The sequence below is a fragment of the Paralichthys olivaceus genome, chromosome 4 (assembly GCF_024713975.1).
Source record: "Paralichthys olivaceus isolate ysfri-2021 chromosome 4, ASM2471397v2, whole genome shotgun sequence".
Taxonomy (NCBI): domain Eukaryota; kingdom Metazoa; phylum Chordata; class Actinopteri; order Pleuronectiformes; family Paralichthyidae; genus Paralichthys; species Paralichthys olivaceus.
Genome location: NC_091096.1, coordinates 10520066 through 10545735, shown reverse-complemented (window position 1 = coordinate 10545735; position 25670 = coordinate 10520066). Strand labels below are relative to the sequence as shown.

Below are 25670 nucleotides of genomic sequence, written 5' to 3'. Positions count from 1 at the left end.
TGTAAAATGAGACTCCTGAGTGGGAGACTACAGTCAATGACTTCAGCAGTTAGAAAATGTTAGATAAGCTTAAACTGAAAATGTATTGTGAGTATAATAACATAATTTGTGAGACACTGCTACAACAAACCTGGAACAGAATTCACAAGTTAGTATTTTGAGCTTTACAAAAATACGGCAACCTTGACATGGACTAAATCTAATGTCTGTGTTATTTATTTATTTCAACAGGGCAAGAGCAAAGCGTTGCAACTTGTGTACACGGGCTGCGTGGGCCTCTCAGTGTGCACCTGCTATTTTGGTTCATGTAGGTGCAGCAGAGTGGAAAAATGGTATGGTAAATATAATATAACGGCAGGTGTGATGAAATAAATCCACATCACTGGTCTCCTCAATTTCCAACATCAGAGTGATGCACGACCACAACAGCTCAACAAGAAAATCCTTATGTTGATATATTGTACTCCTTACTTCACCAATTCAAAATGTTGATGAATATTAGTATTGCAGTTTTATTTCTACTCTAACACTTGCATCGTTACATAAAATATGACACAACAGAATTTGCTCCGTAATGGGTTTTAAGAATAAAACATGAAATGTCAATCCCACCGGACTGATTTTGCAGCAGCCTCGTGTCAGTAGCACGTGATTTAATGAAAGTAAACACAGCGGACGGCCGGGCTTAACGACACTGTGCTCTGATGCAGCTCTTGTCAAACCAGTGGGTGAAAATTTATCAACAGATTTATCAACGTGTCCTGCTGCCTTCAGATGGCTGCAGGCGTTTAATGAACTGAAGGAGAAAATGTTCCTATGGTGTAAAGCAGCTGTGAACAACCCAAATTATAACAATCGCTCATACTAATCTACAGACAAATGCAGATTGATTTACCATTTTCATTCTTGCTTTAAACACAATTCACATTATTTGTTTTCATGCTGATTTTCAAGCCTTTATTGGCACTGTCTTGGTCAGATTCACACAGAAAAGCACAGATGCATGACATAATACAAGTCATTCACACTATTCAGCTGATCAACAGGGTTGAGATAACAATCATTACTTCATGACAAGAAATAAGATTAGTATTCAATAACACTTACTTCCTTCTGTCTTATATTATTTGTCACCGATATATTAATTGAAAAGATTGGTTATTGATTAAATATTCAGACTTGAAGAGCGGGGGCATCTTTAGTGCTGGATGAGACATGTTTGAGTTTTATATGATGTCCTTGTTCTGATGGTCACCTCACTCTCTGTGGAATTTCTGTTTCACATCTGTTGTGCAGGTGCCAGGCTTACATGGTCAGCTCATTATTAAAACATATTCATGTAATATTAAATATATTATTAATTACGGTCAGTTAATTTTTACCTATAAAGGCAGGAGCATTTTACATTGAGCATCAAGACTATTTGGAATCCCTCACAAGCCAGTTCTGTTGAAGTGCCAACAATATCCCAATGGTTGGTGTAATGTGGATTAACATTTCCTCTCAGCCAATCATGGTTAATGGTTTATTTGATTAATCAATCAATCCAACCCTCCAGAGCAAATACCAATATCATTTTGTCACGTGTCTGACGGGCCGATAATTTGAATGAACAGGGTTGAGGGTGAGGGAAAGTGGGCAGCAGTGTGAATCATAGTGATGAGATTTCCTCGCTCTCCCAGCAAACAATCAAAATCACAGTGATTGGTTGTAATGAGCCACATGCAGAATGAAAAATGCTGCTCACTGGTAATTAAGATGCATTAGTATCAATTTAAAATCTGAACTGTCAGGCCAAAGATCGATTTTTATCATCACTTGAATCAGACTAATTAACTCCCAATGAATCCAAAGAGCTGACAGGTGAAAACACAACACACACTTTTGGCTGCATCATCATCGGATCTGCACAGCTGCAACATAAACACAAAAACTGGCAGAGACGTAAGTGGACAAAATGAATCGAGCCTTCCCTGTGGAGCACGCTCTTCATTTTAATATCTGGCTGCCTTTTATAACAGCAGGCTACAGTCTTAATGAGACGCTGCCATGGAAAAGATTAATCAGCACGGTAACACTAATGATAGATGTTCAGGAACACTCAGTTAACGCAGGGTCATTAAAAGTCCTTCACACCAGCTCAGATGTTGACATTTATTCTTGCTGATTTCTGCTTTGCTGGAAGATGAGCTATGCAGGAATAATGTGAGGTTGTAAACCAATACCAGTGATAGAGGTTCAAATATTTCCCATTCTTATTCTGGGAAGAAACTGTACCTGATTTCAGCTTTGAGAAAATTATGATTTCAGGCACGATTTCTCCCAGATTGGTTGTTGTTTAGAGTGCTGTGGAGAGGGGTCATGACCCTTGATTGTCAGATGGATCATTGATACAGCTCTCAGGATTTCTAGCATGTCAGAAATGTTGCACGGCACGACTTTTAGTTTGAGCCTTTCCACAGATTGTGTATTTGATGAAGTTTTTCCATTAAACTTTTTGACCCTGCAGATACTGCTGTATTTCATCTGAATTCACATAAAAACTGAAACCACCTGCCAGTCTTGGTGATGTACCTGATCCATGGGGTGTGTCTCACCAGTAAAGGAGGTGATGATTTCAAATTTGCATATGGTTGATTTATTACGCTTTAACTTTGGCATTAAATTGAATTTTCTCTAAATGATGGTCTAAAGAACTTCTTTTTTTTATCTGCTCTGATTCAATTCATAAAACGATACATCCATATGCTTACACTGTGTATGAACCCCATTCCTTTTGCATTGAAACCTAAGTTTAGCAGAGACATTTATACAGTGACAAAATGCCAGTCCTGGTATAAGCTTGATAACTCATACACAGGGTAGAGCCATCAAAGTCGGTCTGTGTAATATACTGTGGCTCTGAGTAACCCACTAAAAGAAATTATCTCTGTGCTCCATTTTTTTGTGAATTCAAGAAGTGGTTAATTGCAGCATATTTGCAATCCTGCCATCCTGTAAGAGCCTACGACTCCCAGCAGTCTCCAGGACAAATGGCTGTAAAGCTGAGAAGTGACAGAGATGGAAACTCATTTGGATCTCTCTGTATGCCTGAGGCAGCACAAAGGAGAATCTTTATATCTTGTGGTGCAAAATAACACTGTCAGGAAGGTCTGTTATTCAACAAAACCAAATTATGCTGACAATGATGGTCTGCTTGAGACTAGGAGCAATAATAAAGCAAGAATGGCACGTCTTCATTACTGACGCTTTGTGTGGCCCACAGTGAAGTGATAACACACTGAAACTCATTTCCTACAAATATATACCTTCGGGGGACCTCTGGAGTCAGTTTGATTGTTCATTATAAATGGAATAATGATAAACTGTCGAATGACAAAAACTATTTCATGAATAATTGGTAATTCATCAAAGCTCATAAAGCATTTTTTCCCACTCTGAGCAATGGTGGCTACTGGGTAATAATCTAATAAGTACACTTTCCTATCATTTCCTTTGTTAAGCATTCAATATTTAATGGCATTGCTGTTTAAGGTAACTAAATAAGCTTGATTGCCAATCACAATACAAATAATGAAAACTCAGTTCAATTTCATGACTAATTAAGCTTTGGAAAAATGTTTTTTCCAGCAATAACAGCCACAGGACAATTCCTTATCTGTCTCTTCTCAAATTTTAAAACATGGACATTTAATAGGATGCCCTCTCAAAGACTCCATCAGTATAAGTTTTACTGGAGGAAGTCCTCTAATTGGAAATTTAACTTGACTGAATGAGGATTACAGAGGCAGGTGGTCGACTAAATATTTGTCATGCTCCACACTTCCCACTGGGGTTGGATTTGATCAATTCAGATTCTCATTCCTTGGGCCAAAAGTGGCAATTTGTCATCAATCATGTATTTTACTACCATTTTTGATTAAAATTGGCAAAATAAAGAATAATGTAATGGTAAACGTGATCTAAATGTTAACTGTCCTACATTTAAAAGTATCAAACTTTCTTTCAACAAATGAATATGATCTAAATGACTGTCTCTTCAAAACACACACACACACACACACACACACACACACACACAGTTGTCTAAGGAGTTTTTAAGTTGGGGCTGCGACCTCTTATAATATTCAAACAATACGTATATATGTGCTTTTTTTTAAATTGAAAATTACCATGATGACCTATACTACTAAACTATTCTAACTGTGAACCTAATGTTTATTATACTATCATATCCCACCATTACCATAACTAATTGCAGAAAAAAAACAACCCACACACACTAAAACCAACTCATTAGCGTAACAGTCTGGAACAAAAATCTCATCAGTTACACATCCTGAACAAATGCTATAAATGACTTGAGTGAGTGCACTGTTCAAATAAATCGAAACAACATTTAACAATAAACAGAGAACACAAAGTGGGACTTTTAAAATGAGGGCGAGCACGTGGGCTGCTGCCGAACAGCTGTGACAGAATTTAACAACTGACGTAATGCGTCTGATTGTCAAGATGTGGCGCTATAGAGTGAGAGCTCATGAGGTCATGAAAAGGAAAATAGGAAACAGAGGAAACTGAGGAAATTATAAATGATTTGCAGTTTGAATGACACTTCAATGCATAATATCACATCTGGTCGATATCGCTATTTAATAAGATTTAGCAACCCCCCCCCCCCTCATTATATCCCAGTTTTTCCTACATGATTGCGTTGAATAGGGCGCCATTGTCTATTATTTTTTCCATTTTCACCAGAAATAGGCAAATACTCACAACAAAAGCAGCACAATACCACATGTGTGCTGTGCATGTACATTAGTGTGAAGTAAAAGAAAAAAAGAATAGCTCAAGTGGGTGTGTGCTAATGCAGCACAACAGACGGAGCGCATGTCATTAGTGCTGAGGGGAGAACGTCTTTGATCCCTCTTCTTGTTTGATGATGCTGACCTTGTATATGAAGCACAGGAATCTAATGATACATTATGTACCGGGACCCAAACACAGCGTCAGTTAACCCAGTCCAGTTGCCTGGAACACTCAGATCAAAGTGAGGGACAAATCAAAAGATGATGAGGCAATCTCTGACTGAAATGAGAGACAATGAAGAGAAGAACACAGAGCTGAGCAGGACATCTTAATATGAACCGAACGCAGATGCTTGAAGGTGGACCGTTTAGATTTCCTGCTGTCTAGATTTGTCAAATGAAACTCAAGTGTTGTATCATCTGCATAAATGAGACATACCAGGTCCTGCTGGAGTTATTTTAAAAGTGTGGAAATATATCTCCAAGCAGAACAAACTGTAGAGCTGACAAATACAAAAACACTGTTATTCTCAATTATAAACCACAACTGTCCCTTAAATGTCAAGTCAATTAGCAATTGGTGTAGTCAATATGATGTCATAATAATAACAAGAAAAAAAAAGTGCCGTCTTCACTGGTCCATTCTCACAAATGTAAAAGACGACATAGGCAAGAATCAAAGGTCTATTTCATCAGATGCAAGCCAAGTAAATCAAAACACTGGCTGAACAAAGACAGTGTTTGTGCTTCTTATACAAAGCTGCTGCTGCTGGTAACATTAGCAGCCCTTCACATGCTACTGCAGAGACAAAGTCAGACATGAAAGAGATGGATTCCTCTTGAGTGGTAGGAGCTATAACGCTAGTTCTCTCTCATAGATAAATTGGCTGTGCTCTATCTGAATCTAGCATGTTGGCTGATCGGTATCTGCGTTCACTGGTATGAAAACTTTTATATCACAGAATAAACATTTCAGGAAAAATGTGCATTTATGTTAAAATATTAGTATTCAAGTTCTATACATTTGGTTGTATGTGGTTTCTTTTTATTCATAGTTATTAATGATAACGTTTATGATTAAACTGTAGAATCTCAAGCCTAAATTAGATTTCTTTGTCATTAGGGTTTAATAAAATCTTAGAAAATATTAAGTACAGAGCAGCCCACACTTTCACTTTAAAACTTTCAAGCATGATTCACTGGTAATTTATCAACATATACAGCGAATTTTATTGCCAGGCTGATTATTTTCGAAATTAAATAATATCTAGTGTGACACTGTTCTGTCTTAAATTTGAGCTGAACTTGCCCAATAGATGAATTAACCTTGAAATTGAGTTCTGAGTAAATTACAAGCACTTGTAAATCAATTATAGTTGAACAGAACATGTATAGAATTATTTAATAAAGATTCAAAAGAAATCCAACTATCCTAAGGGGCCGAGACACCAACCATGAACCATGATGAACCTGATTCACATCCAGCCTGCCTCCGTTGCTGCCATCTCTCCCACTTATATCCTTTCATCTCTAATATCACTGAATAGCAAAACCACTTTGTTCCTTACAGATTCAGCAAAAGAGCATCACAGTTTATTTTTAATTTCTGACAACGGATTACATGAACATGCATTAAGATGTGTTGGCAACTTTTAAGAGCTTTACCCTGGAAACATCCATCCTATTCATGAGTCTATGAAAAAAGAACAATGCTTCCTGTAGAGTTGTGAGCTGTGGTAGAGTCTCTGTCCTTTTAAAAGCAAATCACCCATCACAGTGCCTCATGAGAGTCAGACAAGGTCAGACCTACAAACAGGACACACAAGGCAAACAGAAACCACACATACAACATAAAAACACTGTATGAGAGGAAAACATTGGAATGAGTGATGTGAATACCAGTGATTGTGAGTATTTCTCCGTTTTCCCATGTATTCACTATATTCATCTTTTATGCAGGAATGCAGGTGTCCCAAAGGAAGCGGAAAATACAATTCAATGAGACAACACAGCAACGTCAAACAAATATCCCCTACAGGCAGAGAGACTGTGATGAGACTGCTTGATTAGCAAAGGTTCACAAGTAGAATGTGACAGAGTGTGATAAGGACAGATGAAGGGGAAAAAGGGGAGGGAAGGAAGGAATGTCGAGTGGGTGGTGAAGGCGTGGAAGATATTGAACCATTTGGACAACTTGTGTTTACATGGAGTTTGGTTTTGTGTGTTGATTGTGTTGTTTTATTACCTTCAAGGAGGAGGTTATGTTTTCATGGCTGTATATATATATATATATACCAAGTTCCATAGAGTAGGGGTAGAGCATGACTCAAGGAAGAACAGATAAAATTTTGATTCAGGAATTCTTGCGAGATGGGACAATAGCCTTGGCCGAGGTATGTGCTCCCTGTCCGCCATTCTAGTTTAAGAGATGTAACCAAGACAAGTACTAAGCTGGACTTTTAACAGTGAAAGAACAAACTCCTCAGTATAAGGGTGATTAAAAACTATGTACTGGCATTCCTCAACAACCCTTTAAAAGTATGGCAATACCTTCATCCCTTTTGGCCGACAATCAAATGCAAACAACACTTTATTTGTCCACCAAGGGGCCATTCAACGCAGCAGGAAGAGCAAAATAAAGTGCACAGACAATTCATCCACACACATAAAAGGCAAGACTAAAGACCTTATGACAAATATACAAAATTAGAAAATACAGAAAATCACGGGTTGTTCATTCCCACAGGTCACCACAGGAGCAGCATCTGGATCAGGCACACCAGTATGGATATACCACAACTATATATGGATATATCTGCAGTAAGCTAATACTGGCAAATACATCGAGTACAACATGTCTCACTCAAAGTTAGTTTAATATTTAGTGTATTACGGCCTGTAAGTGAGTGAGCACTCTATAGTGTACTTAGTTATGCACTTGCACTGCAGAAAAAGAGAAGCTAAGTGTGGCAGGACTCATGACCGTCTACACACACCTGCCTGGAGAAGGAGGTGGACAGACCCCAGTCTCTATCGTGTAGCGTTTCAGGACCAGTGCCGTGTATAGAGGTGAGTCCAACTGCGCTATACTTCTTAAGTATTGCTTCACCTCCTTCATCACCTCAAGCTCTGTCACCTACAGAGAGATGTGACTTTTTGTATCTCAAGTTCCGGCTTTCGCAGTGAGGCCTCCTGCCTTCACCTGCTCCCTGACTGGCAGTGCAGCGGACCCCTACAGCTCACCCTGCAGATGGTGGACACACGGCAGATCCTGATGAAAGCTGACTAAACAAAGTTGAGTGCCACCAAGTGCAACTAAAACAAAATTAGCAAAGTGGATGAGGTTGCTTTAAATGTATTCATCCCATACGCTGCATTGGCAGTCCTCTGTCTGAATAAATTATCAAAGTGAGGCATTGATGCATGAAGCTGTTTTTTAAGAAAATTGTCTCCATGCTCTTTCACACTGGCATAAACATACATTATTTGATGCACACGAACGCTTTTACACAAATATTCACACACCTGCCAAGGACAGCCACCATAAGAAATTCAAACTGGAGTCAATAAATGTCACGGGTCTCCTTCCTCATTAACTTTCTCCTCAAACCCAAAACCGTCTCACGTGGGCACGACATACACTCGTGCACGTGGATTCATGCACAACCTCGAGAATACACACACACACCCACACATTGAGAAGCAGAGAGAGGTGCGACTTTAAGTCTCCTCTTCTCTATTCCCTGGAGCAAGAAGTCGGGGTCTGGGCTGAGGTGATAAGTACAGTGGGATACTGCCCAGCAAACATACACACACAACACACACACTCACAGTTACACAAAGTCATACTAGGTAATAAACACAGCTGCATTTCTTTATGAAATCTAATTCGTTAATTTTGCTGAGGCACACATTTGGCTGAGACGACTCAGCCAGAGACCCCAACATCATAATGAAACAACATTTTTTACAATGTTAAAGAGTGTTTACAATTTCAGAGTCTCTAAAGTGCAACACAGAGCAGCAAAGGAATGCATGCACCTACATACATGCATACTGTTGAATGTTATGCATCCCCCACCTAGACGCCATTTATGGGTGCTCAACAATATCTATGCTTACATAAAGTGACTCCCAGCATGCATCTATGACACACACATGCCAGCGGCTGTGCTTATGTGATTACATGGCGCTCTAACTGAAACGCCGCAGCTAAGAAGTACGTCTGAATTATTTCGTGACTGAGAAGTGCATGAAGTGACCACATTTGTGTTTGCTTGTACATTTTCTCTGGGCTCTCAATAATTTTCCTCTGTTTTTAAATCTTGTATTTTAAGAGCCAGTGTGGGATGAAGAGAAACACAATGGGGGCAAAGACTATGTGTCACCAACAAGGAGAAAGAGAGCTCAGTAAAATGAGAAGAAAACTTTCTATTAATCCTTAAAAAAAAAAAAAAAAAAATCTAAGACGACAACAGGACAAGATGAAAAAGAAAATCTTTTGTTCGTTGTGAAAATAAAATGGAACTGTGTGCGTACAGATATGTGTGTGTCTGACTCACAAGTTTCTTCCTCTTGTCCTGTTCGGTTGGTGGCTCCTCATCATCACTTAGCTTGGGCTCCTCAAAATGACTCATCAACATGCAGCTGCAAACACAATATTCAACTCAATATTAATAAGCGCACATAAACCGGCAGAGTAGGAGACCATTTCAGGACAGTTCAGCATGCACACACGAAGGCATTGAAAAAAAGGCTGAACCCTCTGGCACAGCACCGACTGTTGATAAAATGCATGTAGAGAAAATTACAAGAGAAAGCTTTGTGCTCAGTCCAGACTCTGTGTGTGGTCATTAATTTCTTTTGTCCTTCTTGCTTTATGCTTATTGTGAGTGGAGATGAAGTAGAGGGGGGATCTTCAATTTCACAATACCTGGCTCTAACGTGTTGTAACAGAAGTTTCATCAATTAATCATTTTCACACAAATCTCACAGAGCGATGTAGCAAATTTTTGCTCCTGGTTTAATCATCCTGCAGACAAGTCCGCTGTTATGATTAATTCCCTCGGCACTCGTGTTTTCTGGCACAGCAGTTAAAAAAATCACTACCTGATCCAAACCTGTTTCTTAGAATTTAAGTTTCTATCCAGCTATAATGGAACAGCAAAACGGTTTGCTTGGGAAATGTTATCTCTGGCTGGATTAATTTCAAATGTTCAAAACCTTTTTTTCCCAATCATGTATCAATGACAGCAGAGTTGCCAGGATATGGATGGGGACACAACTGTCACACCAGGTAAGTTTGAATGTATCTGAAATCACATAATTTCCCCCCTTTATTAAACTAGATCACGATCTTTACCTGACGTTAATCAACTGCATTGAAATATCTCTGACATGCTCAGACATGTTTTTTAAATGTTTCACATAAAATAGATGTTTTGCTGTTTAGTTTTACAGAAATATAACGATTTGGACAACAGACATACATAGCAACTACCCTAAGCATAATGGAGCAGTCAGCAGCTCAAGAGCCAGGTATTTTCAGGGGTGGGAAGAGTTTAAAATGTTCATCAAGTGGCCAGAAATTGATAATGATGCTCCCCAACTGCTTGATCAATAAATAAGCAATAGTCGTCCACAAAGTTATGGCTGTGAACGTAAAAGGTCAAATTAAAAAGGTCAATTTTATGATCAGAACCCAAAGGGCCCAAAACATATGGTGCAGATTTAAACTAATAATTGTGACAGTGTCATGAGCATGGTGTCAATAAGGAAGTCAATATTTCCAATCGTTATATTGTTTAACTTTCACTCTTATTCAACACCATACTCGAACAAGAACCACTTACAACAATGTAGGAATAAAAGAAAAGTCAGTTTTAATTTTAAACATTGCTTAATTTTTGAACACAGGCAGGATGATTACATTACCCTCTGCTACCTGTCTCAGTTTGTTGCATTAACAAAAAGTAAATCCACAGACATGTTTTGGCTCCGTATGAAGCTCAGAAGGGAACCAAAACAATTTAACACATCGGCCGCAAATAAAGAAACACTAACACTAACCTTTCCACACAAATTTGCCATTTATTTCACACTGGCACGTCTTGGCAGGGCGCTAAGTGTTTTTGACAGCAGGGAAAAGGAGAGTCTGCATGCAGGTTAACATCTTCTGAGAAATGGGTTCGATGCTACCGGGACAGAGAGCGAGAGGGCAGAGTGATGGGGCAGAGTAAGTGTCGAAGGTGCGGCTGTGTCAGTGTCTCCTTCCATAGTGAGACGGTGTTTTCTGGGCCATTTCACAGACCATTATTTATCTGAGGAAAAGTGTCCTGAGCCACACATCTACTCAGAATCTCCTCCACTGTCATTTTTTAAAAGTGAGTGCTTCTTTCTACTGAGTTTTGTTTTTTAGATAAATTCCAGCTTTCAAACCAAATATTTCAACTGCTTTCATATATCATGGGGGAGATTTGTCAAATTACAAACTTCATTCCCATCTGAAGAGAAAAACAGGATTTATGCATTTGATTTTCTTTTAGCTGTCTCCTCCTGCATACTTACTCTTTAAAGGTGCCTGTTTCGGGATCTTCTGTCATGACATCATGCAGCGCCTCGACGGAGATGTTGATGATGCCACAGAACTTGTCCTGGATCACACTGATAAAACACACACAGGCGACGCAGACTCGTTAGTAATGAGAATATAATTCACCAGCTGTGTGAATGAGAGATAATGACAGGGAGAGGAAGAGAAAGAGACGAAGTCCGACAGAGCAAACTGTCATAGAGAGCAACATGACAACAGTGCAACGGAGCAGGTTTAATCCTGATGAAGTAGCTGTCAAAAAAACATAAGGCCACCCAGAGGAAAGAGTATCCGTGGCATCAATCAGCTGACATCACTGCACCCATGTCCAGATTGTGCATTGCTGCATCACCGTTTCACCTTTGGCTTTTGGAATTAACAACCACTTTCTATCCGTTGACTTAGTGAGAATATTTTACTGCAACGAAGCTCAAAGAGGGAGTTAAAAAACCACAAACAATAATGTGGGTAACAGTGCACTGAAATATTTCTCTGTTTTTATCATTTTGGAAAAAATGCCGCTATTGCAATAATCAATTATATAGGACAGAGGGATGGTGTAAAGGTAGTTTTATTGTCTCGAAGCAAATATTAGAAAATCACTGAGGTGTATCGTCTTTAAACAAAACCTTGTGGGTTGAATCTTTTTTCCTTACAGCAACTATGGTGTTTTTTTCTGATACTATAATTCTCCTCTGGCTGCCTGAACCTTAGATCTTTAAAGTATGCCCGCTCACAACACCCACCAGCCGAGCTTTGACATGAGCTGCAGTCATTGATAAATTATTTGAGTCATTCTTTAAGCACTGAGAAAGAAGTGGGTGTTTCCCATGACAATAGGGATAAAAAGTGGGCAGGGAAAAAAGTGTGAGGATGTGTGCGTTTTAGGCACCGAAGCATCAAAGCTTGTCGGTTCAGGTACATGGTGAGATAGACCCCGGGCAGTTCACTGAGCATGAACTCTGGCAAAAGGAATGGAAGATCAGAGCATGCAGACACATGCAGCCTGTAAATATAGACATTTCCCATGTGTGAGAATGTTTTTCATTTAAGCTGGTCAAGTATGTACTCATCAAGCCTGAAATAAGCTGCTTTCAGACGTACAGTGTGCTCTGGATGTTTTCCTGAAATTATCCGAAGGGACATTATGTGCAACGTAAATGTCGATGTTATGTGAATGATCACATGTCCGGAAAATTCACAGTGATCGGGCGGGTGTGTTGATGACGTTTCAAACCCTGACGGATGCAAGACTGAAGAGAACAAATAGAAATATCTCAGGAAAAAACATTGAAGACATCCGAGAGATTTTGACATCAAGGGCTGATGCCGGACTAAATGTGCCGTTAGCAAAAACATGATTTCCAGATAAGGTACACGTCATATCCTTCATCCTGCCTGCTCAATTCATCATAATGTTCTGGACATTATCTGTTTCTGTAAACACGTCTTACCCAAACAATCCAGCAAAGAGGAAAGGAGGCTAACAAATACTACAGACATTTTTTTGAGTAACGGCAACAATCACGTTTACAGATAAAAACTTAACCTGTCTAAACCAGCTGAACTCACAACACTGAAGCAGAGAGGATCAGATGTGGAAAAGCACAGTAGAAATTTAAATGTTTGTAAGTTATTGTTTAATTAGAATCTGCTTTTCAGAAAACGAGGTCACAGGATACCTTTAATGAACGAGGTTTGATGGCAACAGCGACACACGAGGGCGTCTATTGTGGCAGCAGCTAACCAGGTTCATGTGTAAAAGACTGATGTTGAATTGCAGATGTCAGCGTTTTGACACTGAAAGCCTCATTACGACCCCCAGAAAGTACAGAGACTCAAGGGGGAAAGAAATCCCAGATGAACTGAAGGAGCTATTTGCCGTTGTCAATAACATTCTTATATCAAGGGCTGAGTGCAGTGTGGAATTTCTCAACTGAACTACATTTACTTCTACAGCTGTGCCGCTCTGCACACATTCAACTTATTAGATTTACTCCTTCTGAATCTTACCGGACTCACCTCTGAATTCAATCCAGTCCCTTACGTAAGGTTGAAGAGCACATAAAGCTCTAGTGTTGAGCATGACCACTAAAATATTATTGTCTTCCTGTATATTTTAGACATTTTGAGATATTGCAGCACATGTGGTGTTTTGGGCATTTGTATGTATTGAGTGGAGTAGTTTAAAATGATATATGAATTATTGTCATAACACTATTTCAAATTGAGGCCTGTAAGCCCCACAACAAGTTGTTTTCAGATGAATCAGAACTGCACGCTAGTATATCTGAGCTCCACATAAAGGAGAGGAGGCGAATAAATACTTCAGGTGCTTTTGATTGACTGAAACATAAAGTAAGAAAATCCTAGCCAGGTAAATTTTTTATAGTTGTTCATCTGGAACATTTCTCATTTAGGAGAGGAGTGTAAAATTCATCACTGATTGTGTAATAACAGTCTCAAACTAGCAGCCATAGCAACAACTGGATGCTGGCAACATTTTAAAGATGACCGGCCGTTAAAACATGACTGTCAATTCAATTTATGTCCAGCCCAAACAACTCTATAGTGATTATTTTCTAATCCCTGACTTGTGCCGCTGCTTCATGCTTGTCAGTCAAATCAGTGTCATGTAAAAAACCTTATTTGAAAGCTGACAGGTTAAATAGAAAGACACACAAGTCACAGCAATAGTCTCTGTGTCGTCCTCACTACAAAGACAAAAGGCAGCTGCAGGGACGAAGTAAACAATGACCAGTGACATTTTCAGTGAGAATTTCTGATCCACAGTTTTTTTCCCCCCCGGCATAAAATTTCTCATCAAGCAGTATGTAGATTATTTTCTGTGTTCAGTGGCAATTACAGATTAATAGTCTTTGGCAAAATCTTTTCAACTTAAAGAAATAGCGGTACACTGCTGTTATACTTCCTCATGATTGAATCTTCTTAAATTAGTGTCTGTAAGCCTTCACCAACCAGTCCAGGTGCAGATGACATGTCTACTCATATATGTAGTAAAAACTTTACTAGGTATTAAGTGGTTCAAAAGTTGTTTGTTTCCAGTGAATCATTTTTAATGTTAAATATGCTGTTTTAATTTCAAGGACTGTTTTCACAGAGGACTGACAGAGAGCAACGTCACATGACAATCATGTGAAGCTGATGCTTCACACACATCTTCAACCTGACAACAAAGCATCTTTTAATGCCACAATTTCAAAGTGGGAACCTAAGATTAGCGTCAAAAACATGATTTTTGTGAGGTCACAGACGCCTTGACCTTTGACCCCCAGGTTGATCCTTGAGTCCAAGTGAATGTTTGAACTAATTCCCCTGAAGCATTATAGATATATTGCAATCACAAGGATAGGGATGGAGATGATGCCTCTGGCCACTGGTGAAGGCATAAAAAGGCAGCCATATTCCAGCTGAGCTTGTACATTTAATACTGTTGGGCCTCGGTAATTTTAGATAAGTTAATGATGGCGGGGGGGAGTTCTTCAATTTGGCTTCAACTGTCGCATTATTAAATTGAAGCTACAGGGATTTAAATTAAAATCAAAGCTAGTAATTAAACTGAGAAATATTTTTATGACATCACTGAGGATTGACCCTTACGGACAAACAATTGAGAATTCAAAACCAGATTTCTTAAAGTGTCTGTGAATGGTTTGATTTAGTAGTAAACATTAATTCACAAATACAGGTAAAAATAGAAATGCACACATATGTATGTATGAATGTATTCAAGCTACAGTCAGAAGTGCTGCAATGCCATGAGTCCTCATCTTTACGAGCTGGGAATGTTCATTTGGAAACTACATTTAAGGTTAAACCCATGATTATAAAAAGAGAAATCAAAGGTTTTCAGTGAAAACAATAATTTACTTTGATGAAACAAAAACACTGGCAGAGGAACGACTGATTTCTCACATGATATAGAACCTTTGAAAAAAACACTGTTACAATGATGATCAGACAAAATTGTGAGCACAGCAGATCCAGCTGATAAAGATGTGCATTTATTTACTGAAGTATTGGCATTTCATTACAGAAGCTTTGCCACTGAAAGCAAACTGTCAGCAATGATGAACTGTGATGGGGGAAAAAAAAGCTGAACACGTGGTTCTGATGACTAAAGAAGTCTTCTGTGAAAATGTTAAATACAAAATAAAACATTCTAGTGCCCTTGAACTGCATTAAGATTGGTGCTGATCAGGTTTTTTTATTTTTTTTTAAGTTTAGATAATCGAAGGAGAGACAAAAGTAAAGTAATCATAAAAAAAGTAGCAGACAGAACAAATTAAAACATATTGTCAGCGTAAAAAAAATCGGCTGAATAGCTAATGAAGTTGTATTAAGACAGAACATTATATATGAATATGAGCTATAATGTTGGAAATACATGTAGCCAAATAGATATAATAATAATAATAACAATAATAGATAAATTAACCTCTCATGACTGGAGACAAATTTTAAAAAAAGATCTAGGAACTTAGGAATATTATTTTTTATGCAACAAATTTATGCCAGTTGACACTGCAGAGTCAAAAATAAAAAATATGTAATTATTATAAAGTTATATTATTATAATTATATATTATTATTATATAGTTGAAACATGAGAAATTACTAATTTACATTATCCAGCAACAGGTAAAATCTCAGAAAAGGAAAATATCTTAAACTCATAAAAATATCCTGATACACTAAAAAATAGTCAGTTGTGTTATATGATTTCAAAAATAAATAAATCTTCATAGATGTTTAGACATCATAGACTTTTTCTTTGGATTGCAAAACGTCCTGTCATAATGATGGAAAGAAATATATTTACCAGCTAAATGATAGAGGTTCATTGTTCAACACCGCGTAAGACAAAGGATTTTGGCCGCCCACAATCTTAGCTTATCGTGACATGCTTTGCTGTATCTAAAAACAAAAAACTTAGAAGATATTGAGGGCAGCCATGGACAAGATACGGACCCCCTTCCAACTTTAGTAATGATAATATGTGAGGAAGTTGATTTGTCATGCAGCACTCAACCAGCTGGGCCTGTCACAATCGACTGCTCTTCCACAACCAAGAGGGGGGGGGCAAAACAAAGGATTTCATGCCTGTCCACATCTATGATTGCCATATCTGGATTGCAGAATACTAAGTTTCCCAAAATCTTGATAAGAACATGCACCACCATACAGTCAAGATGGGACATCACAAGTAAAGTTTATCATTAAAACCCACAGTGACTCCCTTTGAACCACTTCAAGAGATGTTTGACTTGGAAAATGAAGAGAGGAAACTTTTGATTGGGAGTGGGAAGATCTTTTTAATCCTGTCACACTTGTGTGTAGATAAAATCCTAATGCTTAGACAAGAAAAGCTTGTTTGTAAGTTTGTATGTAAAACTGTGTCATCACTTGTTTAGAAGTGTCCCACAATCTGTTAGACATCAGGTTTTCTCTCTTAAAAAGACACCACAGCCTGTAAACACCTTGTCAAGCATGGAAATGCCTGAACTGTGCATACACAGTGTGTATGTTGTGATATATAACATTCATAATGTTAAGTTTGTGCAGCTTATTGTGACTGTAGAGCAAAGCCTTTCTATCTACCACATATTTTCTAACAAGAACTAATATCGTCTGGGCTTAGTGACATACCATTCCGAGTCCATAACAAGAGCTGAATGAATAATTTGTCACATACGTCTTCTCAGATTCCTCTATGTGCCCTGATGTTAGCAGGACAGACAGATAGGGGTTGATGCTATCTACCCACAAATGTTTCTCACCTATTGTCAGATGGTAGAAGGGAAAGCAGAGCCAGCGACGACAGCTTCCTCCTTTCTGGCTGAGTGATGTTGTCCATGCGGTCGACCCACATCTCTATCACAGCGCCCAGCAACTGGCCCATCTGATGAGAACAGACAGGAGATGGATACAAGGGAGGACACAAACTGTTCTGACAACTCAAGAGACAGCAAACAGATGGATGTTTCTTTTAATGTTTAAAATGTGGTTTTGAAATGTCAGCAAAACTGTGTCATTTACCTCCCCTACCTTGTCCTCTATCATCAAAACACTTTGGCCCAACAGAGACACAACTCGGAGCGACAACTCTCTGACTTTCTCAATTATTTAGATTGAACAAGGCGAAATTAATTGTGCTCTGGGTCCGCCCCAAAAAAGAACCAACAGTTTCACCGTGACGAGAAGCAACTCTACACTTAAGGGCTTGGAAACATCGCCATTTGCAATTCCTCATTACTTTCAGGCTCATTACTTTCAGCCTTGTTCAGAATGAGTCCCTTTTAATACAGCACAGCAGTTATGGCTCGCAGAGACATCCAAAAAAGAGTGTGCTGAGAAGACAAAATATGAAGGGCAGACGTGGAGCCTCACCTCCTGGCTGCACTCTGAGGCAATTTGAGTGAGCAATGAGGAGAAGAAACTGGAGTTCTGGAGCAGGACACGGCCCATGATGCCAAGGTAGGTGGACATCACCACGGGATATCTCTGCAAAACACACACACACACACACAATACACATTCATATGCAGAAACATACTCATGTGCAAATGCTCTTACATAAAGCATAGGTCAATAAGCATGATGAGGCAGAAAAGATCCACTAACACAGCAGTATTCTGGAAAGGCAAACTATGCCCTTATCTGCATTGATCAGTAAGTGCCACTATATACTGTCTCCATAAATATTTATAGAAAATGAAAGACATGGACAGAGGACATGTAGGAACATATGGGGACAGTCACATTTTAAGGAATAATTTCAATATTTCAATATTTGGTAAAAGATCATGTAAAATAAATAAAAATGGTTAAAACAACATACATATCTTTATTTGCTTCTTCATTTTATATAATGCCATTTAACATGATCTGTGCACTGTGTAGAGGTGAGACTAACCTCGCCGTCAACGATTCCTCTGAAGACAGCTGGCAGCAGGGGCTGGAACATGTGGGCTCCCAGTATGGGGCTAACCTTTAAAGCTATCTCCACCACCTGCAGAGAAACAAAGAGAGGGAGGAAAAGGGACACTGCTCAAGAGAGAGAAGTATGGAAAAGTAGTAGAAGGGGAAAAAAAACCAAGAAGAACCTGCAGGGAAAACCCAAGAGGGAGCCAGAGAGGGAGAGAAAAAAGAAACGAGTGTGCAAAAAACATAGGATGATGTAAAGGTGGAGCAAAGCGTGGGAGGCAGAAAGTTGTTAGTCGGAGCTACTTTTTAGAGAGAAAATTGAGAGTGTGTAGAAAATTGCGAGAGTGACCTCAATTGGCCCACAAGGTTTGTCCTTTTATATACCGAAGAAATTTGAATGAGTTCTCTCAAGAATTCAAGCTAGAATGAAAATACTTGACTTGAAAAAATCAACAGCTTAAAACCTGGGTCAGACAATAAAGACATAGTATGAATGAAGAGTAACAGATGAAGTGTGTGAGAGAAGTGCTGTGTTGACATGTACCCAGCTGTGCATGTCAACACAGCTGGAATGAAAGGATGTTTCCATCCTCATTGGATGTCTATTATTATACAACAACATGAGTCCAGACCACTTCAACGAGAAAACATTACACTGGACAACATTACATAATGTCACCCTGTGAATTACTTTTACGCAAACTTCAAATTAAAATATTTAACCCAAGCAACCTGTTCAGTGTGTCAACACGCTATGATTTGTTGTGTGTTCACGTTGTGTAGGCTGACAGGTTTGCTGTCGCTGGCTCTCGTCTCCTCGCCTCAGAACAAAGGATTAGCAGGAGCCACATGTGCAGTCATGCCACTGAGCTTTACTAAGCTAAAGCTCTATGTTCTTGTGGCTAATCTACATGCTTAAAAAGTCATTGGTTAAGTCAACATATGCTGAGGCATGTATGAAACCTGACATCCAGCATAAGTCACAAAGTTGGTTAATTATCTACACTGTGGTGGCCACCATTTTCTAATTTGTCACACCCCATTTTAGGGGGCACATAATATTCTGTCTATTCAGAAGCAGCACTGTCGGTGTCTGTAGTGCACCTATGACATTGTATGCTACATTCATTGCACCTGCCCCTCACAGGCAAGACGAACAAACACTATGAAGCTTGAGAAAGGAGACAGACAATAACAAAGTAATATAGTTCTGTGTGTGTGTGTGTGTGTGTGTTTACCTTGAGCACTTGGACCTGTCCCTCATTCGTGATGTCTTTCAGCAGATCACAGAAGGATCGACACAGTGATTCTGCATAGTTCTGGAAATGCACAAATTCACACATATGTATAACCTGAACATGCTTTGGTTTCATTTTCTCTTCATAGTGTTTCACTTGACATACAGCGCATTGGAGAGTCTCACCTGCAGGAACTCTGTGGCAGACAGGTATAAGTAGGCGTTTACGATCTGAAAGCAGGTGCGCAGGTTCTCGGAGCTCAACTCTGAAAAAGAGCATCAGATGCTACACGTTACCAAACTGGACCAAAGGGGTTAACCGATCGACACAGGAAGGCAGTACAATGGGAGGATCTAGGCACATGATGAATGATCCAGGTGGACAGGATTGTTGAGTTGTCTAACACATTGGGAATGAACTGCACACCTGATGGATGGTCTTACAAGCTTTGTTCCTTCAGAGCAATCAATTTAGGCACATGACGTGTTTTACGCTGGGAAATGTTCAAGTTTAAGTTTGTCAAAGCTTTAATAAAAAAAACACACTAGAATTTTAATGAGGAGTATTTTTTATCAGGCAGTATTTCCAACGAACTTTAATATTTATGTGGAACACACCTTGAAAGCGAGGCAACTCAAACCAATTAAATAATTCAATGACTCAATAATTCTTTCAATATTTATTCAAGCATCTTTACACTTTGTATCATTGCACTATTTCTCCATTTCACAGCCGTTGTGTTTTTATGTTCATATATACTTTTGTATATATATTTATATTTGTACATAGTCGTTAAATGTTAATGCTTAACCTTGTTCTGCTTTGTGGTCCTGTTTCTTTGTTTGTCTATTTCTGTACGTTGAGAGCAATGGAAAAACTGGAGTCAAATTCCTTGTATGTGTACGTATATATGGCCAATAAAGCTGATTCTGAAACAATGACAAAATCAAAATCAAGTAACAAAGTGTGGGGCTCGCTGGCTATTGATGACCAAGCTGTCTCTTTACTCATAAACAGGTGCTTCTGATGTTTTAAGGAAAATGTGACCCACAAACAAAGGAACAAAACTCAAGAATTATGATGACTTTCACAAAAATAAGGAAAAAAACCCTGGCTAGTTCAACTTTTAATCACAGTCTATATTATAATGCAGAAAAATGTTGAGAGGATCTATTAACAAGAACTGCATCTAAATAATTAAGCATAGTGCTGCACATCATTAAACCTGCATTAAATATGTTCTACTTCGTCTCTGCAGTGTTTCCGACCTTTGCTGTCTAAGTCCATGATTTTTATAGTAGTTTTTTCACCAGCAGAAGCAAAGAGGTTACAACAGTCAAAATGTTACAAAAGAACCATAACCTGAGGTTAACAGAAACAATAGAGACAAAACCAAGAATGGCTGCTTTAAAAAAAAGAGAAAAAAAGGCCAGAACATTTGATCAAAATAAAAGGTGAGAACAAGCTCAGCAATTATAACCTAAAAAAAAAAGTAATGTGAAAAAGTTGACCATGAGGCAGTTTGAACAGATATGATAACAGATTAAAAAAAGAAAAATGCCCTTAAAGGTAACAGAACAAATATATAGCATTTTGGACAATTTGCACTTTTTGCAGACAATTATACACCAGAGGCGAGAGCGCAAAGAATTTACTTTTGGCCAGGAGGTAGGTGTACAGCTGAAGTGCAAAGCATATCTGGGGAGGCAGTAGCTCAGTCCATATAGCGACTTGGCTTGGGAACTGGAAGATGGAGAGGTGCCAGTTCACCTCCTGGGCACTGCCGAGGTGCCATTGAGCAAGGCACCAAACCCTCCAATTGCTCCCCGGGCGCCTTCATGGCTGCCCACTGTTCCGTGTGTGCTCCGTTCACCTCCGATGGGTTAAATACAGAGGTCAAATTTCCCCATGTTTGCATGTTGCATTCTGTGTGTGGGACCATAAAGAGGAATCTTAATATCTATTACCATTATAGTACTGCTGTCACTGCTGGGTTGAGGCTTATATTGTATAATATATAAGAGATAAGTACCTGTTATTGTGAAGTAATGTGAGGTTAATAATTTATAGTTTTCTTGGAAACGTTTTAGAGGACCATGATTTTCCCTTTGCCCCAAAACGACCTGATACTAAGTTATTGGCATGAAGCCGCGAGATGTTCACTAAATGTCTGCGCTTTAACACAGCCTCAAACCTCCAGGACATATATGGCCTGCGAGAGAATTTAGTCTTCCCACAAGACAATTCATGAATAATAATAATCCAGATCCTCTCTTAAATTTTATGGATTCTCCCTTGGCCCACGCCCAACACTTCTACTAAGTTTTACTAGTTTTTATGTCATCAGCAATGAAATGATGACCTCCTTGGCTCAAGTAATAACATAAAATAGTGGACTAACATGTCCTTCAGGTTTGCTCCTTCTGGCTGTGAGGTCAGGTTGGGGCTCAGAAAACATGGGTAGCTGTTTTGTGTCATCACTGACAAGCATCATGATGACTGTCAAGAAAAGTAAAAGTAAATGTAAGATGCTGTGCTCCCTGAGAGAAACAGACCACTGACAAAGAAAACTTCTGCATAGTTAGCTGGAAAGAGCTCACACTGATGAAAACGGTAATCTGTGTCACAACTAACTTTTAATGAGACCGTGATGACACAGAGACAATGTTATACAGGTGGTGAGCAAGCTAATAGAAAAGACACTAAAATCTTATTCAGGAGAATCCATGAAGGAGCCTTTTTGCGGCCACAGAGCTTCTCTCAAATAAAACTGCTCCAAAGAGTCGGTTTGTCTCCAAGAACCATCACAGAGCAGATTACTGACATGTTCAATATATTAATAAAACACAGGACACGACAAAAAATCTCAAGGTTTTCTCTCTGGTCTGTGATGAAAAAAAAAAAAAAAAAACACATAAGAAATAAACAAATATTCTTTGAAAAATATTGCCACTCAGAAAATATAATTTGATTTTGTCATGTTATGTACACAGAATGTACAACATATGTACATGGTCTTAGTATAGATTTTAACAAACTGTGGAGAACAGGAAAAACATGACAAAGTGTAGATGATGAGAATAAGGAAAAGTGAAGGAGCAGTGAGAGGTGACCCAAATAAAATGGAAGGGAAAGATTTAAGCATTAAATGAATAATACCTTATCTTAAACCAGGACTAGCAGATACACAGTACAATATAAAGCTGGCAGAGTAACAGACCTTAACAAATTGAAAACCCTTTCGGGAAACATATGACAGACACGAACGCACAGATGAGTGTGAGAGGTGAGGAAGAAAAGAGAAGGCACTAACAGGAAATAGTTCCTCAGCAAGACGGACAGAGACAAAGTCACACCTGCATGCAGACTCTCTGACGGGGAAGCTCACACCAAAGTCAGTCAGGGAGTAATTGTTCGCTTCACACAAGTTGACAGGGCAGCTAACTCTAACAAGTAGGACAATAGTCATATCCCTGAATGAACAAAGCGAACGACGGACCAAGATATAAAATATATATTTGCTTAAAAGATTATTTTTAAAGGCTTAAGTTTATACAATTTGATTTAAACTACAAATGAGGGTGCATTAGTTATTTTTGTTAGTATTGTCTTTGGGCTGCTGCTCAATAATAATAGGTTGTTTCCTACGAGACACAACTGTGATCTTATGTTCTGGCCAAATCAGTTGAAGTTGTCATTATGTCTATGGTCTCCCACATTCTTAAAGAGTTGAAAATCCTCTCGTGTGCATCAGGCATTGGTCTTAGAAGTAACAGATGAGTTTCAATCTGACCATGCAGGTGTATACAGGTGACATTAACGTTGATGTTTGCAATATGTGTTGTCTTGCCATCTGCCAGTCACAGTAGGGTAGTCAAGATAATGCATGCTGCCATCTGTTACCAGAGCAGGTACACAGGGGCCTATTTAGTCAGCACATCTACAAACATAGCATGGAGCAACATTAAAGGAAACACATGCAGCGTGCAGGGAAGTAAGCACAGATCAAGAGAGAACTCGACTAGCAATCAGAAGAGCTCATACCTCCACCAACAGTCCCCTTATATTCAATCAAGCTGCACTAAATTGTGCACACACACATACATGTGATCTACAGAGTAATCTGTCCAGCGCTTTTTGCATATTGCTGATAACTAACGGACAAACAAACACAGATGAAAACATAACTTCCTTGGCAGAAGTAATGAATAAAAGATGTTACAGTGACAGGAGCTGCAGGAGAGAGTGTAATGGCTAAACCTAGTCTACTTGTCGGACGCCCTGGATATTCTCGTTGTCCCAGAGGGCATATGTGGATCTGCTGTGGCATCCATTTCAAAGAGATGTGAAGCCAAGAAAAAGGAGGAGAAGGAAATTCTTCAGCTCTGTGCCTCTTGGAAACCTCAGGTTACGGCTCAACCGCCTCCCAGACAGACCTTCACTCCGGTGGCCTGCAGGTCATCCAACCTGATTTCTACTTATGTAAATAAAACCTAGGTAGCCAGTGTGACTCAGATGTGTGGTGCTCTACTCTACTGCGGCCTAAGGAAATGTATTTCATCACATCTGAGCATGACAATATGATTACACTTAAAACTACTTCATCTTTGATCTGCAAGTGAAGTTACACTCGCTCTATTTGTTTTATTATGAAGGCAAAACCTGAGGTAAACACATATCAACAAGCTTTCTGATCTGTCCCTCCATACTGTCACCACCACAACCACTCTCAATACTTGCCTTACTGATAAGCTGTGCACACACGCTGGCAATATCCTCTGAAGGAGAGTTTTGTATGAATATCAATACAAGAGGAGGGCGAGGTACAAGCATTTATATGAGTGGAGGAAAAAATGAATTGAATTCTCATTCTGGGCTGGAGGTAGGTCAGGCAGCTCAGAGCACTGAGCCTCGGACTTCATAAGACTTTCATTATCTCCCCTCCTTCACTATTGCGACTGAACCCGAGGCACCTCAAGTGTCTGTGTATGAATACAAACAGCCTGACAAAATAACACTGCATCTGGTTATTGCAAGTAGATTCACTTCCATTTCCACACAGCATCCCCATGCCTTTTTTCAGCGTGATACTAATACAACAGGAACAATGTGGTGGGTTTACTGAGACAACTTAACTTCTGCATTTTTCATTCTTTTAACTGTCTGAGAAATATTCATCTTAGAGATTTTCACCTGGGCTCTAAGTTGTTTGTGGTATTATCATATCCTCATACATAATAATGTAATTAAAGAAAGTATTATAAATGATCAGGACCATGGCAACCTGCCATATTCAAATTTGTTGCGCCACATTTTGAAATGAACCAAAACATTTTTTAAACTTTTTATAATAACATATCTCTGACTTGGTATGCGCAGTGCTATTTACAGTGTAATCACTTTCCCTCGCTGTGGGACATTCTCCACAGTTTTTTCGGCCAGCCCCCGAGTAAAGAGTCTGGAGAATGTCTGAGCAAGTCATTGTGGGACACAGCGGGATAATGTCAGTAGAATTCCCAACGAGCGAGTGGGCATGTTGAAGTTTCTAACACACGATGGACAGAAAACTGAAAAAAATTTGCAAATATCTCAAGATAAAAAATGAGCCGTCATACACATAGAAGATGCTGAAGAAAATGTCACCCTGGAAAACAACGAGAAATTTTGGCATTGAGGGTCTACACCGGTGTCCAGCATCCTGTATAATCTACAGAGGCACCACCCCTAACATGAATCTAGAGAAATGTTATTGTGAACACTGGAAACGGTCCAGACCCAATCGTTCAATTCTTTGGAGTTCAAATCTGAAAAAAAGGCTTAATGCATCTAAAAACAGATTACAACATATTGTAATCTATGACACAGACACTAACATAAAGAAAAGTTTCCACTTTTGCTAAGAACTTAATTATGATAATTTTGTTTTGAGACTATTAATGAGGTGTTGACTCACGATAAGTGTTAGTGGGATTTAAATGGGACCAAATTATCTGGAAATATAATATCTATCATGCATATAAATGCCAATGTGAAAATAATTTAGAAAGTTATAGTCAAAAACAGAATAGACTATTTTGCCTAACC

At 38.9% G+C, this 25670-nt stretch overlaps 1 protein-coding gene across 1 annotated transcript in view; it reads right to left on the bottom strand.

Moving 5' to 3' along the window:
- Positions 1 to 25670, bottom strand: part of ipo11 (importin 11) — a 97274-nt gene that overhangs the window by 11955 nt on the left and 59649 nt on the right. The window contains exons 23-29 of the mRNA XM_069523654.1: positions 19772 to 19851; positions 19587 to 19667; positions 18338 to 18433; positions 17812 to 17925; positions 17202 to 17323; positions 11376 to 11471; positions 9371 to 9455 (exon numbers count right to left, since the gene is read on the bottom strand). Coding sequence (XP_069379755.1) covers positions 9371 to 9455; positions 11376 to 11471; positions 17202 to 17323; positions 17812 to 17925; positions 18338 to 18433; positions 19587 to 19667; positions 19772 to 19851 — 674 coding nt within the window. The remainder of the gene's footprint in view (positions 1 to 9370; positions 9456 to 11375; positions 11472 to 17201; positions 17324 to 17811; positions 17926 to 18337; positions 18434 to 19586; positions 19668 to 19771; positions 19852 to 25670) is intronic.